Below are 17,316 nucleotides of genomic sequence, written 5' to 3'. Positions count from 1 at the left end.
CTTGATTGCCTCACCCTCGTTTGGGCCTTCCCCTCCCCTCTCCTCTCTCTTTTCCCGCTGCAGTTTATCCTCCACAGGGCTGCTGAAATGGTCTTTTCAGGTGTGGTTGATGTCCAGTATGTTTTTGAGTTTCCCAAAGGATAAAGGCCAACTCTTTGGGTGGACTTCAACGTGTCTTCCGGCCTCATCTCTCGCCACAGTCTCCTCTGCACATGAATTCTGCAGTCCATCCATCCTGAACCACCTAGAGGCCCCTTAGTGCGCTGTGCTTTGACACACCTTCAGAACTTTGAACCTAATCTTCTTCCCTCCCCTGGAATTTTCCCCTCTTACTTGGAGAATTCTTTTTCATTGTTCAAAATTCAGCATGATCCACCATTACCTTCTATGGGGAGCTTTCCAGATTCCCTGGAATTAATTAAGTCTCTCCTTCCTTTTCCCCCTTAAGCATAATGTACTCACCTTAATTATAGCATGTGTTTCATTTAACGGTAATTAATGTTTTGCATGTTTTTAATCTCCCAGGAAACCAAAGGTTCAGAGCCCAGGGCTTCATATTAAAATAGTTAGGGGAAATTTTTAAAAGTACTGTTGCCTAAGCCCTACCCCAGAACCAGAATCTCTGGGTGTGGCCCGGGCATCAGTGTTCTTTTCCCTAAAGCTCCCAGATAGTCTCATGTGCGGCCATGGTCTGAAACCACCACACACGTGGCTGTGAGCTGCCGAGAGGAAGGGCCTTGTCCCTTCCCTGTTTGCGGACCTCTCCTCCCTCCCCTTTCCTCATACCATACCAGACGCCTGGCTTTCCGCAGGAGCTCAACTAAGAGCTGTGGAATGAATGATCGCCTGCTTCATTGGTTGGCTCAGTGATGGGCTGTTGAAGAAAGGGCTCAGTTAATTACCACCTCGCTCCCTTAGCACAGGCCTGGGAGTGGGGGAAGTCTGCGGAGACAGGGATCCCACTGGTGTGGAACTGATGTGTGATATCCGTGGCGCACCACAAAGTGACTCGCTGTAATGCTCTTAATTCCCAAGACTTGTTTCTTTATTGCTTTTCAAACGAAGGGGGCTATAATTGCCCTTTTTTGGGGACTGCAGAGCCATACATGCAAAAATATTTTTTATGCAAAAATATTTAAATATCTCTTTCCCTATCCAGTGGGCATGCTGTATACTGGCCATTTGAGGAAAGATTTTAGAAAATAGATTGGGCTTTCTTTTCAAGACTGTCCTTCTGCATTCGGCTTATGAATTCAGTGGATGTGTCCTTGGGCCTTCATAGGCTGTTTGGTGCCCAGGTGGACTTAAGCAACAAGTGGTAATTAGGTGATCATCCTTGATATGGCATTACCTGCCTACACAAGCAGCTACATCAGTCTCTGCCTGGACCGACAGACTTAAATGTCAGACTTTCCAAATGTAAAGTCAGAGATGTGCTGTAGACTGTGCTAGATATTTATAGTTCCTTCTGGCAAAGGTGAGCTGACTTTTGTTGCAAATGTTCTCTATTGAAAATTAGAGTTTTGGTTTTTTTCATTTGTCCATGTGCCTTTGATATTAGTACTTTCTTTACTTTTATTTGATTTCCCGAAAGTCCACAGATGCAGTTGAACATGCAATGGCCCTTACCTGTGACTAGTAAAAATAGTAGTAATTGGAAAAACTCAGGGGTTGGTTTTAGGAGAAGCGTATTGATTATTTACTTAAATAGTTTCAAGTTGCAAAAGAATAAGTCTTTGAGATTTAAAAAATTAGATTACACTTCCAGAGCTGTTTCAGGTGGCTTCTATTCAGAACTTGAGCTGAGGGAGGCCAAAATCTGTCATTTTACTTCTACACCACTCCAGAGCCCCTCCCTTTTTTCCTGTTGCCTGTTTTCCATCACCATTTTGTTCTTCCCTTTTCTCTCTTTCCCTCACACCAATAGTTATATTAGTTGTTGTTTCTTTATTGAACAACTGTGTTTCACACAGTGCTTAGTGCTTTAACCCATTTAATCCCTCAAAGACCCTGTGAGGGGGTATTCCTATGAACCCCATTATACAGAGGAGAAAATTGAGGCATTAAGAAGTAAAGCAGGGCTTCCCTGGTGGCGCAGTGGTTGGGAATCCGCCTGCCAATGCAGGGGACACAGGTTCGAGCCCTGGTGCGGGAAGATCCCACGTGCCACGGAGCAACTGGGCCTGTGCACCACAGCTACTGACCCTGTGCTCTAGAGCTCGCAAGCCACAACTACTGAAGCCCGCATGCCTAAAGCCCATGTTCCGCAACAAGAGAGGCCACCACAGTGAGAAGCCTGCGCGCCTCAACGAGGAGCGGCCCCTGCTCGTCGCAACGAGAGAAAGCCCGCGCGCAGCAATGAAGACCCAACACAGCCAAAAATAAATAAATAAAATAAATTAAAAAAATTAAAAAAAAAAAAAAAAAAAAAAAAAAAAAAGAAGTAAAGCAACTTACCCAGGATCAAACAACTAGTAAATGGTATAGCAAAAATTCATATCTAGTCCGTGTGTTTCAAGAGCCTGGGCTCTTAACTATTTGCTGCTTGATGCAAAGTTCATAGTGGTAAACAGTAGTGGAATGAAGATGAAGGATATTGCATTTGGTTAAAAAACAACAACAAAAAAGTTTTTCTGCTTCTCCCGTCTCAACCCCTATTGCTTTAATAATGGGTCCACTTCTTAGCACATTCGATGGAAGAATCCGATAGAATAAATACTGAACTTGAGATTTTATGTTATCATTTCTAATTCAAGTACATAATTTGAAAACAGTAAGAAAGAGAAATAGCAAGTTGTAGATAAAGAGGAAGATGCTGCAGCCTTCTTTGAACTGAGTGGGTGCAAGGGCAGGTGGGGAGGCACAGTGGTCCCTGGAATCAGCCTCTTACAAGCTGCAGTGGGGTCTGGCCGAGGGATGGCCACACTCATAGCTCACCATTTTGGGGGTCCAGGAGCAGCGACCATAGGGCAACAGCTGTGAAAGCTTCCACATCAGTGGGTGGGTGGGGAGGATCCATAAGAGGCCAGCAAGGAAGATATGTCCCCCTCCTCCCCCAGACAGACAGAAGAGAGGCTGGTTCAGTTTTATGGGGCTGACCATTACCTACCATTTGACACAGAGGAAGTTGAAAGACTAGCCTGACAGCTTACAACTAGTTCTAGGGAGACTAGAACTAGTCCTGGATATCTTGGCCCTCATTCCAGGGATTTTTCCAGTACACAGTGGGGAAAAAAAGGAATCTCTGAGGAAATGGGGGAAAGGGAGATTGTGAGTGCTGCAACTGATCTTAAGGAGATGCTGTTTTAGTGTTGCCTTTAGTGATAAGATAAACCACTTGGTGGGTAATTGTTGACTCTTCCAGTGGCTATGCAAACCTGATTTCTTTAAGCACAAAGCATGTCTTCAGGGGTCCTCAGAGGCAAGGTAGACACCCCATTATGTAATTAAATCCAGACTGGTAATTGGTCAATAAATGAAAAAGTTGGTAAAAGCAGGAAACCATGCAACGTAAGTGTAGGGACTTAAGCACTGTGTTTTAACATATGGGCTTGTATTCATTCGACCCTCTTCTAGTGCAGGAGCAAAGATGCCCTTTGAATAGGGAGCTTCAAAACTGAAGGTAGCACCCCATTGTCTTTCCCGCATCTCCATAGCCACCATGTGGCTTTGATTTTCAGTTTTAATTTCTTTTTTTTTTTTTTTTTTTTTTTTTTTTTTTTTTTTTTTTTTTTTGCGGTACGCGGGCCTCTCACTGTTGTGGCCTCTCCCGTTGTGGAGCACAGGCTCCGGACGCACAGGCTCAGAGGCCATGGCTCACGGGCCCAGCCACTCCGCGGCATGTGGGATCTTCCCGGACCGGGGCACGAACCCGTGTCCCCTGCATCGGCAGGCGGACTCTCAACCACTGCGCCACCAGGGAAGCCCCTTAATTTCTTTAATATGCCACTATCTAAGCACAGAATCTTTGATCTTTATGATTTTTTTTTGGTCTTTTAGAGTTGGGTTACTCACAGTTATTTAATAAATTTTATTTAATGTAATTTATTTAATATAATTTAATAAATGTTATTTACTATTTATTTACTATTTATTTAATATACAGATGTTTAAGACATTTATTTAATAAGTGTATTAAGTATTTACTTTTGTAACTCATCTTCCCTGTCTTTTTCTTTTTTTTTTTATAAATTTATTTATTTTTATTTATTTATTTTTGGCTGTGTTGGGTCTTCGTTGCTGAGTGTGGGCTTTCTCTAGTTGGGGCGAGCGGGGGCTAATCTTTATTGCGGTGCACAGGCTTCTCATTGTGGTGGCTTCTCTTGTTGCAGAGCACAGGCTCTAGGAACGCGACCTTCAGTAGTTGTGGCACATGGGCTCAGTAGTTGCGGCTCATGGGCTCTAGATTGTAGGCTCAGTAGTTGTGGTGCATGGGCTTAGCTGCTCCATGGCATGTGAGATCTTCCCGGACCAGGGTTCAAACCCACGTCCCCTGCATTGGAAGGCAGATTCTTAACCACTGCACCATGAGGGAAGTCCCACCCAAGTCTTTCTTAAGTTAGTTTTCATAGGGGTAGCTCCCATTCCTTTCCCACTCATATCTCATTATTTATGTGACTGATGTTTAATTGGATCAATAACTAATAAGAGCAGAACCCACATAAGCAGGTTGGATATAAGCCCAGTAAGCCTAAAGCGCTTATTGGAAGCAGAGGGAAGATGGTAAATAATTCTCAGTGTGTTTGTGGGAGGGTTGGTTAATCCACTGAGTTGGTTAAGTAAGAATTGGCTAAGTAGGTTTCTACTATGGGTATAACACAAGCTGATGGTAGAAAACCCTATCTTTGGGACAATAAATGCACCTGCCTCTTGTGTAATATCTAAAAAATAATGAGCATGATTTAGGAAATAAAGGAAATTTAGGAAATAAAGCATTTTTTCTCAATCCTGAATATGATAGATGATATTATATTATTCTTTTCAACAGCCATCTCCAGAAGTGTCATTGTTATTCTTAAAGATTTATTTTTGACTTAAAATTTTATTTTAACCTAAGAAAATCCCCTTATAAAAGGCGAGTGTGAGCATTGCCTCATGGAGATTATTTATCATTGAATTCAGAACACTATCACGGAATTGTTTTTTATTGAAAATCAATCTGTAAATAAATGGGATGAATTATAGGATGATGCATTAGCCACGGATAACTGAAGTGCTTAAAACAATTTTTTAAAAAACTATTGGCTAAAATTATTATGAGAAAAAACACTCTTCTATTTCTTAAAATTGTTCTGTTTAGTTTAAATGTGGTTTAAAATTCTACGGGGAAATGATGTGTGCCCCCTTAGGGATTGTCAGAAAGAATCAAAAACAGCTTAGCAAGGAGACAGAAATGGAAATGTGATATTTGTCAGGGGAAATAAGGGTACGATTAAATAAAATGGAATCAGCTCCCATGTTAGAAAATCCCTTAATGGGGAAGTGATGCTCGAGGCCTCTTTCTGTCTTCTGAGAAACCTGGACCGAGAGGCTGGCTGGCCAAGGGTGTCCTGAGCCCCAGCTGTGGTAGGAGGAGAGTGAGTTTCAGGTCACATTTATTTCTCAGGCCAAGCTCAACTTCCTGACAGCCCAGCTGAATCAAAGTCTTCATTAGATTCATGAAAGAATCTAAGAATCACAGCCTGGCCTCTGTCTGCACTGGAGGTCTGCCTCTAGCTGGTGTAAGGAAAGCAGGTCCTAGGAGAAGCACAGAGTTTCTGCTTGCCCTTAGGAGATCTCCAACTCATGTAGGGAGATCTTGCTTGTTCTGTGTCTTTGGAATTAAATATTCTGTAGCCTGCATGTCCCCCCCCACAAATACAAACTTTAAGTAAAAAAAAAAGGGGTGGGTGGGTGGGTAGAGCACTCCAGCCTAAAAAGTGCTTTCAAATTCAAACTATCTGCACACAGATCCCGTGGGAACCTTGTTCAAATGCAGATTCTGAGTCTGTAGGTGGTGTGGAGCCTCAGAGTCTGCATTTCTAGCAAGTTCTCCCCAGGATGCAAGTGCTGCTGGTTCAGGGGTCACACTCTGAGAAACGAGGATCTAGAAGACCTGATTTCAAGTACTGGCTTCTCTCAACCTCAATTTTCCCACCTGTAAAATAAGGGACTTTGGACTAAAATCCTTTTAAATTTTGACCATCAGCAGATCATGAGGAACAGAGAACAGAGAAGGCTGGTCCATGGTAAGAGCTTATCCCTGCTCTCAGTTGTCAAGGACTCCCTATCACAACATCGTGAAGACAAAATGGAAACATGAAAACAAACGAGGCAGGGATTCAGAGTGTTTCCACTTTTATTCACATCATGACTTTGCCAACATTCAAAGGTTTGGTTTTAATCAGATTACCTGATGAAGAAATGAATTTTCTAATTCAGCTGTTTGTCTCAAATAAACTATTGGGTAGGCTTAGTTCTGTCCATAGCATGCCCAATGGAAGAGTCGAATTACCAATAGTAATCCCATGTAGGCACAAAAGGTTATTATGTTTGGATCTGAAAGGTATTTTTAGCCAGAGTTGAAGTGAGATACAGCTTGATACTATTTTTTTTCTAAACCTGTCAGTTGTGGAGGAATTTAACACTACCTTGACATGTTTCTTACCCTTCAGAATTCTCTCAGATGTTCCCATCTCAGCAAAGCCTCTTCAGAGGCCACAGTCAGAATTAGTAGCCAACTCCCAGCCCTCTGCTCCCAGTTACACCTCTGTTGGGGCACACGCTTCACAGCTGGGCTCATTCTCTTATGGGCCTGTGTCTCTCTCCCTGAATTATGAGCTCCTTAAGCCATCTTGATGGAGCAGAAAGGGAGTTCAGGGACTTGGAGCCCAGGTTCCTGAGGGCACTGTTCTGTCCTGATCGTGTGTCCCCAGGAGGCCATGGAAGGATCTGCCCCGCTCTGTATTGGCCCTGTGCAGTGGGGCTGTGGGACGTGTTGTGTGAGATAATGGGTTTGAAACTGTTTTGCTTCTCTCCTGGCTTAGAGTAGGCATCAGACGAAGGTTTGCTAACTTTTCCCTTCCCTGAGGTCAGGGATCATGACTTATAAATCCCTGTATTTCTAGCACCTCAGGGAAAGTCATGCATAACGGGTGCTCAATAAATTCTTCAGAATTGAATTTAATAGACTTTCTTCTTAGGGAGATTGGGTGTATTTATTTTAGGCATGGAAATAATAGCAATGGGAGAAATAACTGTTTGGTTTTCCCCTATTCGCTGATGGTGAATGCTTTTCTGAAACATATGAAATGTATTTTGAAGAAGTAATTAAAATTGTGACGGAGATTTATTTCTGGTTTGCTTAGTTTAGAAATCCTAAACACAAGAAGGGAAAAGATAAACACTGCATAGGAAAAGAGAAACTGTATTTAACAGGCAATTCCTGTAAGGTATCCATTTTTATATATGTATAAGCTTTCTGGAAGAATTAGAAAAAATTTTGACAATAGTTACCTTTGAGAAGAGGATCAAGGTGGGGGAGAAGACTTTTATTTTCATTTTATACATTTCTACGTGGCTTGAATTATTGGCTATGTAGGCATATTTGGGATATATATATATATGTGTATATATATATATATATATATATATATACACACACACACACACACACACACACACACACACACACACACACCTATGGGGGAATTGAATGATGGGCCATTTTTATTTTACTCTTTTATATATTAAAACTCTTCATAAGTATTATCTTTAAATTTTATTTTCAAGTGGCTTAAGTACAAGGTGCTAATAATAAATGAGGGTTTTCTGCCCCTTGTCAAGCCACTAAGCCATCTCCAACACAGGAGTCAAGGGCAAGCTCGGCTCTCTCAGCATTTACTACCTCTGAGGTTTAAGAAGCTCCCGGGGTGGGGCTGTGTCCTCACGCTACTGCTGGGTGAGGGAAAGGTGGCATCCAGTTATGAGCCCTTAAAGTGCTGGAATCATCACTTCATAAAGCTCTGACCTGGCTTAGCAATGACACGGCTGCAGGTGACTGCCCGGAAGAAGGCGATGACAGGATATGGAGACCTGCCCAGCAGGAACATCATCCCTCCTGCACCAGAAAAGCAAGGGAGTTACAGTACCTCCTTTGGAACATAGCGCAGGAGCCTCTTCTTTCTAGCAAGCGGTTGGATTTTCATTTTTGCTCTGGCACCACCCAGCTGTTTGCAGCATCAACTCTCTAACCTCTCCGACCAAGAGTAGGGAACGTGTCCATCTGGAATATCTGAGAATGAGTAGCGCATCCCTGCCACGTGCTCAGGGAGGACAAAGCAGCATTTCCCCCTAGTTCCCGTCTATCATTTTCTGCCACCCCAGACTTAACTCTTAATTCTATGAGGGTGGTGCCCGGGGAGAAGGCACCTCAGAGACATTTGAGGCACTGCTTTCAATTTTAGATGTTACTGCCACATAGGAGCCTGCACAAACTGGGATGTTTTCGCAGGAGGGCAGCCAGGATGGCTAAAGGAGTGATAAGCACATTGTACAAAGAGCTGCTGTCGGACTGGGATGTAGTTGCCACTCACTTTTCTGTGGTCAGATCATTAACTGCCGTGTACCTCAGCTTCCCTACCAACGAACCGTGCTCCCGGAGTATTAACCTCAAGGGGTGGTCGTGATGTTAATTCATGCAAACGTTTAGAACTGGCAAGGGTTCCGCAAGTGCTAGGGACCATTTTTTTTTCCCGGGGCTGGAGCTACAAGAAAGATTCCCAAGTCTTTTGACGACAGGAGCCACAGGCCGCTCCTGAGGGATGGAGCTCACTTTCGGATTTGTCGGCATTTTTAAAGACAGACATTATCCTAAAGCAGCTTAGCTACTGATTATTCCTCTGAGAGGCGTGAGTGGCAAACTCAAGCCTCTTAGGCTATAAATAAGAGCGATGCTGCATATGCATTTCCTTGGGTAAATCTGTCTGCTTTGGGGATTCCTTTGCCTTGTGCTGATACATTCTTTAAATTGTCTTCCGGACATGCATCGGGCCTCATGATGTGAGTAATCTCTTTATTGAGAAGGATGGTCTGTGTGTGGTCGTCAGTCCCTTAGTACAGAGCAAAATACGCCACGCCCAGCCAGGCAAAGGATGACCACCCACCTCTTGGCAGTACCCCCGTCTAAATAAAAAACAGCTTCTGTTTCGTCTTATTGTGGAATTGCTCCAACATTCGCCGTTCACTGTAGCTGTCTATCCTGGGCTATCTGCAGAGCAGCATCTGCAGACGTTGCCACATGTTCTCCTTCCGGGTCTCGTATTAATTCATTAACTCTGTTAAGCAAACGATTTCTGGTGAATGTTTAAGTGGAATATTTCCCTAACTCATCGAAAGCGATCCTTAAAGCACTGTTTTTTAGCTTGTGATTCAGGTGCTGCTGAGCATCTCGAACATGCCTTTGAGAAGGGACTAGTCAAATGGTGCTTTGGTGAAGCAAAGGAAAAAGTGGAAATGGATAAAATATGGCAGCTTTTTTATTTATTTATTTATTTTTTTGCGGTACGCGGGCCTCTCACTGTCGTGGCCTCTCCCGCTGCGGAGCACAGGCTCCGGACGCGCAGGCTCAGCGGCCGTGGCTCACGGGCGCAGCCGCTCCGCGGCATGTGGGTTCTTCCCGGACCGGGGCACGCACCCGCGTCCCCTGCATCGGCAGGCGGACTCTGAACCACTGCGCCACCAGGGAAGCCCTATGGCAGCTTTTTAAAAGCCAAACTTTCATTTATTAGTTATACCATTTCCCCTAGACATCGCACACCCTTTTAGAAACCTCCCGGAAGTAACATTTGCCATACCTAATATCATCTCATCCTGCAGAAGATTCTGGACAGAGCTTATGAGGGCTTGCTTTTTTTTAGAAGAAGCAAGTGAATTAGAAAATTCACCTGTATACTCAGTGATGCCAAGAGGGACACTGAGGGGAATCCGCTTTGACCCGGGAGCCCTTGACTCAGTCTCCAATCTTGGCCTTGTTGCGGCGCTAAGCTGGGCATTCGGACCGAAGGTGACGCAGCCATGAGTCAAACTGCAGGACTGTGTGTGCGGAGACTCCTCCTTACGCTTGCCCACTGGGTACCCATCCCCACAAGGCTGGTAAGAATGTGACTGTTTCGTCTTTTGCCCCTGCCACTGGCCGTGGCAGCCAAAGGTAGCCCACAGAGTTTGCTTTCCAACTTGAAAGCTGATCCGTGTGTCCTGAAGGGTCTGTTATTAAAGGAATTTTTTTCCCACGTAAAATTCTGGAATGTATCTTGTCCTGTGTTCACTTGCTGTTACATGTGTCGCTTACTCCCAGTCTCTGATGTGTTTCTTTGTTTTCTGTGTGTTGCAGGTAGCATAGTGTACCTCGGGATGATGGTGGGGGCATTCTTCTGGGGAGGACTGGCAGACAAAGTGGGAAGGAAGCAGTCTCTTCTGATTTGCATGTCTATCAACGGATTCTTTGCCTTCCTTTCTTCATTTGTCCAAGGTTATGGCTTCTTTCTCTTCTGTCGCTTACTTTCTGGATTCGGGTAAGGTTTTTCTTCTTCATATTTTACAGTAATGTGTTTATTCTACATAAAAACATAATGTGCATGGTTTCTAGAGGTCCTCATTACCAAGAAATTATCCCTTAATGCATCTCCTTTCCCCTCTTTGTGTCAGCCTTAGGAGCCCATAATGCTGGTTCTTAGAAATATAATTATCAACCTTTAAATCCAGAAGAGAAGGGAACACACATCTTTGTTCCCGTGGCTGATTCTTTTAGTGTTTTATGTCTAGGAAATGGGTATTGTTTTCAAAGGAATGCTGTTTCTATGGCAGTGAGCATTCATAAATGTATGTTTTTTTCTTCTGAAAATTTAAGCAAGAAATAACTCTGGTCCTATATGTTATGAACAAGTTAAAGTTTCAAACCATTCAAGTCTGCTCTTAAATCCAGCATGAGCGTGTCTCAAGTAAATGTTGTTTTATTGATCTATGTTAACAGCATATTTAACTAGGTAGGAAGCCTGCTTCTTGAGATGCAATAGGTTCTTTTCGTAAATTCCTGACTTTTGTTGAATTAACAGGAGTTGTCCCATTGCCAAGTGCAATGGTATAGTATAGTTAATTATGTAGTTATTTTTGTTAAAGAACTCGAAGCACTTATTACTAGACTAAGTGAATCCACAGCTTAGGAAAACGCGGTAGCTCAATTAGGAGACCCAAGAAACTCTGCTTTGATAAGAAAATAATAGTGAAAATATAAAATTTCTGATTCACGCCTGAGTACTTTGTTTTCATTAGAGACTTTCTTTCTGAGGGGTCTAGCATAAGATGAATCTGTAGGAATAATATAAAGTGAAATAAAAGTGCATGAAGAAAGGGCAGGAGGCAGTGCTGGGTTATGAATTTGAGAAGCAGATCAGTTATGGTGGTTGATGATGGCGGTACCCACACAGCAAAGCACAGTTTTGCCCAAAGAGAAGCTCAGAAACTGCAACCCATCTCTCCTAATTACATATAGTAGTACTTTAAATCAGAGCTAAGATTAGTAGGAATATAAGGCATCAAAGGGAAAGACTGTATAAGTGGGTTATTTCAAGGGTACAGAGATTTCCCCGTGCAGACCAGTGGGTCACTTTTTTACTTCATTCAAAACATGGTTACTTTTTTATATCATTTTCTGCTTCAAGATTTGTGCACATATTGAGATTGGAGGATTATCCACAGATTTTTCTGATGTTCTTTTTTTGTCTTCTTATAGCCTCTCCTGTGCTACATTCTCCACACAGTGCGCACTTTGCAAACGCGTGACTAATTGCACAAATTTCAGGCGATTTCCTTAGAGTGAGGACACTCCAGTAAACCAAGAGAGTTGGAAAGTTTGGGAAAGAGTGATAATATTTTTTCCTTGGAGAAAGATGATCAGAATCAATAATTTGCTTTGTGTTGATGGGGAAAGAGGGCTTTTCCTTAACAGAGGGGACCTTTGACGCGCAGGGCTCTGTGTGAGACTGGCTACATACGTCATCCTTGGGGAGGTATTTGGATCATGGATTCAAGGAGCTGCCCCACATCTAATGCTGATTGAATTGAGATACCTGAGGAAGAACAGGTGTTATTTGGGGCTATTTGTTTTCAACCCTTCTCAGGGTCCATAGCATAAGACATTCTTGCTACCAGAAGAGCTTCCTTTCGCTTTCTTTTACTTACATACTACCACTAGCCTGTCAGGAGAAGACTAATAGCCTAAGTTCTGAACTTTCCAGTCCTTCCCATTCACAGTCTTATCCAGGAAATGCCGATGATATCCACAGACTCAAAAGTCCCCAACTGTGGTCAAATTACTATGGCAATTTTAATTGCCAATCTGGATGATGACATGGTCAACCCAGTTGACTGCAGAGAAAAGGAACATTCTGGTGGCTGCAAAATACTCCAAACTGAGGGACAGTCCAGAAGCCAGTTCAAGGGCAGTACAGAGACAGAGACTGCTTGAGTATATTCATGACATCATCCTCTTCTCTGTGGCAGACAAATCATTCTTCAGCCAGCAGCTCAGGGCTACAGACCCCTAAATACGATGATTTACCTGGCAAAGCGCAGACTGTGTATTGCTGACTCAGCTAGGCTCTGTAAATTGTGCTACCAGAGGCTAATGCACTGTGTGCCTTTGCAAAGTTGGCACAGGCTTGGGAGTCCAGAAACCCAAGTCCACCCTATCCCTGCCCTTTACTGTGAGACCTTGGGAAGGTCCCTCCGGCTCTCCAACCTGCTTCGTCTTTTGGAAAAGAGAGATAATCGTACTTCACATCCTACCTTGGAGTATGAGGATCAAGTGAGATAATGTGTTAAAGTACAGGGTAGGGAAGGAAATTCGGGATAATGTCTAGAAACATCCCCCCACCCCCACCCCGTTTGGCATTCCTGCTCTTTCTTTGTTCTTCCTCCCATTCATTCAGCTAAGCTGTCCTGTGCTCCTTGCCTCAGAGTGACAGCAGAGGGAGAGGGGAAAAGAGGCCTCTTTCTGACTTTGCAATTTCAAGTCTCGCCCAAGAAGGAAACAGAAAAGACTAATCATGGGCAAAGACTTGGGAGAAAACAGGCGACTAAAATGGAGCATCCCTGCTTTCCAGAATAGATGGAGATTCCCTAGGCTGGGGGTGGGACTGAGGGGAGCGATGTGAGCTCACTCACCAAAACACCCAGAACCTTGTGGGATCCAGCAGCTGAGGAGGCCTGAGAAATGCAGTTGTTAAGGGAAATGAAGAAAGTGATCTCTCTTCCTTGGCTGAGTTTCTGGGTCTTGTTACCTACTTGTAACATGTGGAGTGCTACCCCGATGACAGAGGGGTTTTCTCAACAGCTAGCGTTCATCTGGACAACGTGTCTGTGAATCTCAGGGAAGTCTCAGCTGAGTCTCTATTTTCTCCAATCCCATTCCAATTCAACTCAAAAAAACAGTTTCACACCTGCTCTACCCCTGGAACCACCGGGGGACCTTTCACAGATATAGATGAGACCAGGCCCCCAGATGCTTCCCATCTGGTTGTAGAGGGAAGACACAGAGAGCCCTCCCATTCTCCACCTGCTAAGAACTCATCAGTGCCCTAAGAGAGGCAGCAGCAAGGGGCGTGGGAGACTCACAGAAGAAGGAGAAAACAATGGCAAAATTGTGAATGAAAAACCATTTTCCACTTGAAGGTTCTTCTTGTTTTTAAAGGCATGTACTGTTTAAACCCTTTTTACACCCATTACTTATGCACTGAGTACATAAGCAGCTGAAGTTTGACACAGTCCCTTTTTATTTAAACATTCTTAATTAAAACTCAAGCCAAAGAATTAAGACTTTGATCCTGGAGACCTTGAATAAGGGATCTTGACATACATACACTAGCAAATGTAAAATCGATAGCTAGTGGGAATCAGCCGCATAGCACGGGGAGATCAGCTCGGTGCTTTGTGACCACCTACAGGGGTGGGATGGGGAGGGTGGGAGGGAGACGCAAGAGGGAGGGGATATTGGGATATAGGTAGACGTATAGCTGATTCACTTTGTTATACAGCAGAAACTAACACACTATTGTAAAGCAATTATACTCCAATAAAGATGTTTAAAAAAAAAATCAGCTCTGTGCCTGGAATGGAACAAAGACCAAATAGGTATTTCTTATAAATCATAGTATCACAGCATGACTATTGTATGGAAAATGATCTTCAGATTATCTGGGAAAAGAACAGGATAATTCTTTAACAATCCACGAGTTCCTGAAAGGTATCAAAAAAGCCTGTAAAATAACCCTTAATACTTCTAGATAAGATTAGAATGCTTAAAGGACACGTGGCACCTTATAATTATTCACATGTGACTTGAGTGCTTCAATGACTTCAATAAAGGAGAGGGCTGCATCGTTTAACTTGGCAACTGAGTTAAGGCACAGACAATCCCATCCTTGTCTGCTGAGACGAAGGCAAATATGGGCGAACACATCTTCACAGTTCTCAGAAGACAGTAGAGGAAAAGTACTTATGGCAAACCTATTGACCGTGACTTTGGGAGGGGCGTGTGTCAATCAGGAAGCTCTCCAGCAACAGCGTCTGCCCTACCATACCTGACTCAAGGGCTCCAGAGCCATTTTGCTTTGCATTTGCAGAGGCTCATTCCATATGCAGAGGCTCTGTGGTGAGCCTCTGGTGCTCAGACCCTGCACCGCTCCACACGTTTCCCAGGAGTGTCAATCTTGCCATCCTTTCTGCTTCATAGGATCTTCTCCCTGAGCCCTCAGCGCTCACGACCTCAGACAGGCCATCCTGAGACCACCCCTCCCAGTGACTCTCACCACAGTCCCTTGGTATGTCTTCTTGGTAGCACTGATTGATGCCCCCAAATATTTGCTTGTGTGTTTATTTCTTTCCTCCACCAGCATGTGAATTCCAAGAGGGCAGAGATTGACAAGATAGGTCTGTCTGCTCTTTACTGCTTAATTGCTCAAGGCAAGGTGGGCGAGGTTACTGTAAAGGACACCAGTCAGGACAGCAGTGGAATAGTCTGAGGGCACAGACCTTCAGCCATGGTGTTCCTAGAAATGAAATAGATAGGAAATTTACTAAAGTCTTACTTGATCTATATAAGGGGAAGAGTTCTAGATCAAGTGACCAAAAGTTTAATTTGCATCATGAAAACAGAAAGGCATGGCCCCTCAGTCAATTCCCAGACTTGAGCCCATTTACAGACCCAGAACCCCTTGAATGAAGGGGAGACGGGGTCTCCTGGTGGACGGACCCTGTTACATTGCTGAAAGTTTATACTGCTCATCTTTCTCCCAGCCTTCCCCAAAAGGACCTATAGCCTTTTACCAGGGTAACCGCATGAGGAAAAAGGAAAACCTCAGACTTTTCAGGGCTTACTAGGCACTGGCTCTGAACTGACATTAATTCCAGGAAACTCAAAATGTCACTGTGGTCCACTAGTCAGGGTAGGGACCTACGGAGGTCAGGTTATCAATGGAGTTTGAGCTCAGGTCCATCACACAGTGGGTCCAGTAGGGACCCCAGGATGGTTATTTCCCAGTTCCAGAATGCATACTTGTAATAGACAAAGCAACTGACAGAATCTCCACGTTGGTATAGCGCCTGTCCACCAGTTCCACACACCGGGCATTTCAGAGGAGGAAGAGAATTTCTGGGTCCCAGTCCAAACCCTTCATTTTATAGATTAAGGTTCAGTGATGGAACCAGGAATGACACAGCCAGGACTTCAGTTGCGATGAAGTCCTTTGAACTAGCCACTCTGTAAACAAGTAACTGTGCATTCTGAATCCAAAGTTAAAACGCCTTTGTGTTGATTTTCTGCAAATGCCACAGGCTTCCCCTTGCTCTATGTTATTTTGTTGCTGTGTTATATTCCTGTTCTGCATATAAAGGAGCCTGGAAGGAGCTCTTGTTTTAGCCTGAGGTCTACCTGGGTTTGTGATAGATGTGCTTTCGTCTTAATTCACCACACTAAGTCATGAGTATATTTTCTTAGAGACATAAATATGTCCAGCTGCCATATTCTGTGTGACTTTAAATATTTATTCAGCACAAAGAATGATTTTCCTGCCGGGGACAGCAGTGTTTTGTGGGAACGAGGAGTAGGGCATCACCAATTATTTATCTGTCTCTCACTTTCCTAAGTGAATCTCACACCAGGGAACAGACATTTCCCTCTCCTCTTTTGTTACAGAAAATTAGAAAGATGGGAAATGGAGTTGACACCATTGATTCATTTTCATTTGCCCAGAATTAAATTATTTGCTTCCAGTCACTGTTAGTTATGGGAATGATAATGCTTCAGATGCCAGGCAATGTCAGAGTTAGGAGCGTCTCACTGAAGGCCTGGCACTGCTAAGCATAAAGGTCAGGAGAAAAATACACCAGCAACAGAAATTAAAATGAAATGTCAGTGTCTGTGTATGGTAGGAGAATGAACAGTCATTTCTCCGTCTGCAAATGGAACCTCATAAATGCATAGTTCATAGCTGCTTGCAATATCCATCCATTAACCAATACCCATCCATTATTATAAAATTATAATAACCAGAATACCTTGACTTTGTAGAGATGATCACCACTAACTGGAATTCTTCAAAGTGTTTTATATGTAGAAGCTCATTTATTTCCACAACATTTTTTTAATAATTAGGTCTGCAAAAATATGCTGCCTTTTTAAAATTAGAATGACTTTCACATGTTCAGTAAACCCCCAGGTCTTCTGGGTTTTAGTCTAATTCTAAACTGTAAGGTTTTACTTCCTCATCATATGGGAAAAATGCAGACCCATTTAAAAATTTTCAACTTTTAAAATGTGTTTTATCAAACACCTGTATAGTACTTGCCCTATGAGATGCTGTGTTACACACTTTGTAAATATTGACTCATTTAAACCTCATGGTGACCCTATGAGGAAGATACTATTTATTCCATCCATTTTATAGATGAGGACGTTGAGGCACAGAGAGGTTAAGTAACTGTCCAAGGTCACACAGTAAGTGGTATAGTCATATCATACCCAGGCAGTTTAGCTCCACGCTCATAACCACCAGGCTGTGCTGTCTCAGATTCAATGAGAAATGACAGTGATTTCCTAACACACAAGTCTGATACTTGATAGACACTAAATAAACATTTTGAGCAGATCAGTTCAAGAAGGTTTCTGACCCAAAGAATCGGAATGGAAAGACCTTTTTCAATATGGAAGATGAGGCAACAAACTAAATTATCTTTAATCCAAAAATAATCACAAACCCAAATTGTAAACAGTGGGTCACAGTA

At 43.2% G+C, this 17,316-nt stretch overlaps 1 protein-coding gene across 3 annotated transcripts in view; it reads left to right on the top strand.

Moving 5' to 3' along the window:
- The window catches only part of SV2C (synaptic vesicle glycoprotein 2C), a 235,427-nt gene that overhangs the window by 110,517 nt on the left and 107,594 nt on the right, over positions 1-17,316 (top strand). For 2 of the 3 annotated variants that reach the window (XM_032626875.1, XM_032626877.1), the window contains exon 3: positions 10,370-10,550. In XM_032626875.1, coding sequence (XP_032482766.1) covers positions 10,370-10,550 — 181 coding nt within the window. The remainder of the gene's footprint in view (positions 1-10,369; positions 10,551-17,316) is intronic. The other variant, XM_032626876.1, reaches the window with a different exon arrangement.

This window comes from Phocoena sinus, chromosome 3, assembly GCF_008692025.1.
Source record: "Phocoena sinus isolate mPhoSin1 chromosome 3, mPhoSin1.pri, whole genome shotgun sequence".
Taxonomy (NCBI): Eukaryota; Metazoa; Chordata; class Mammalia; order Artiodactyla; family Phocoenidae; genus Phocoena; species Phocoena sinus.
The sequence above is the reverse complement of the archived record's forward strand: the minus strand, read 5'-3'. Positions and strand labels throughout refer to the sequence as shown.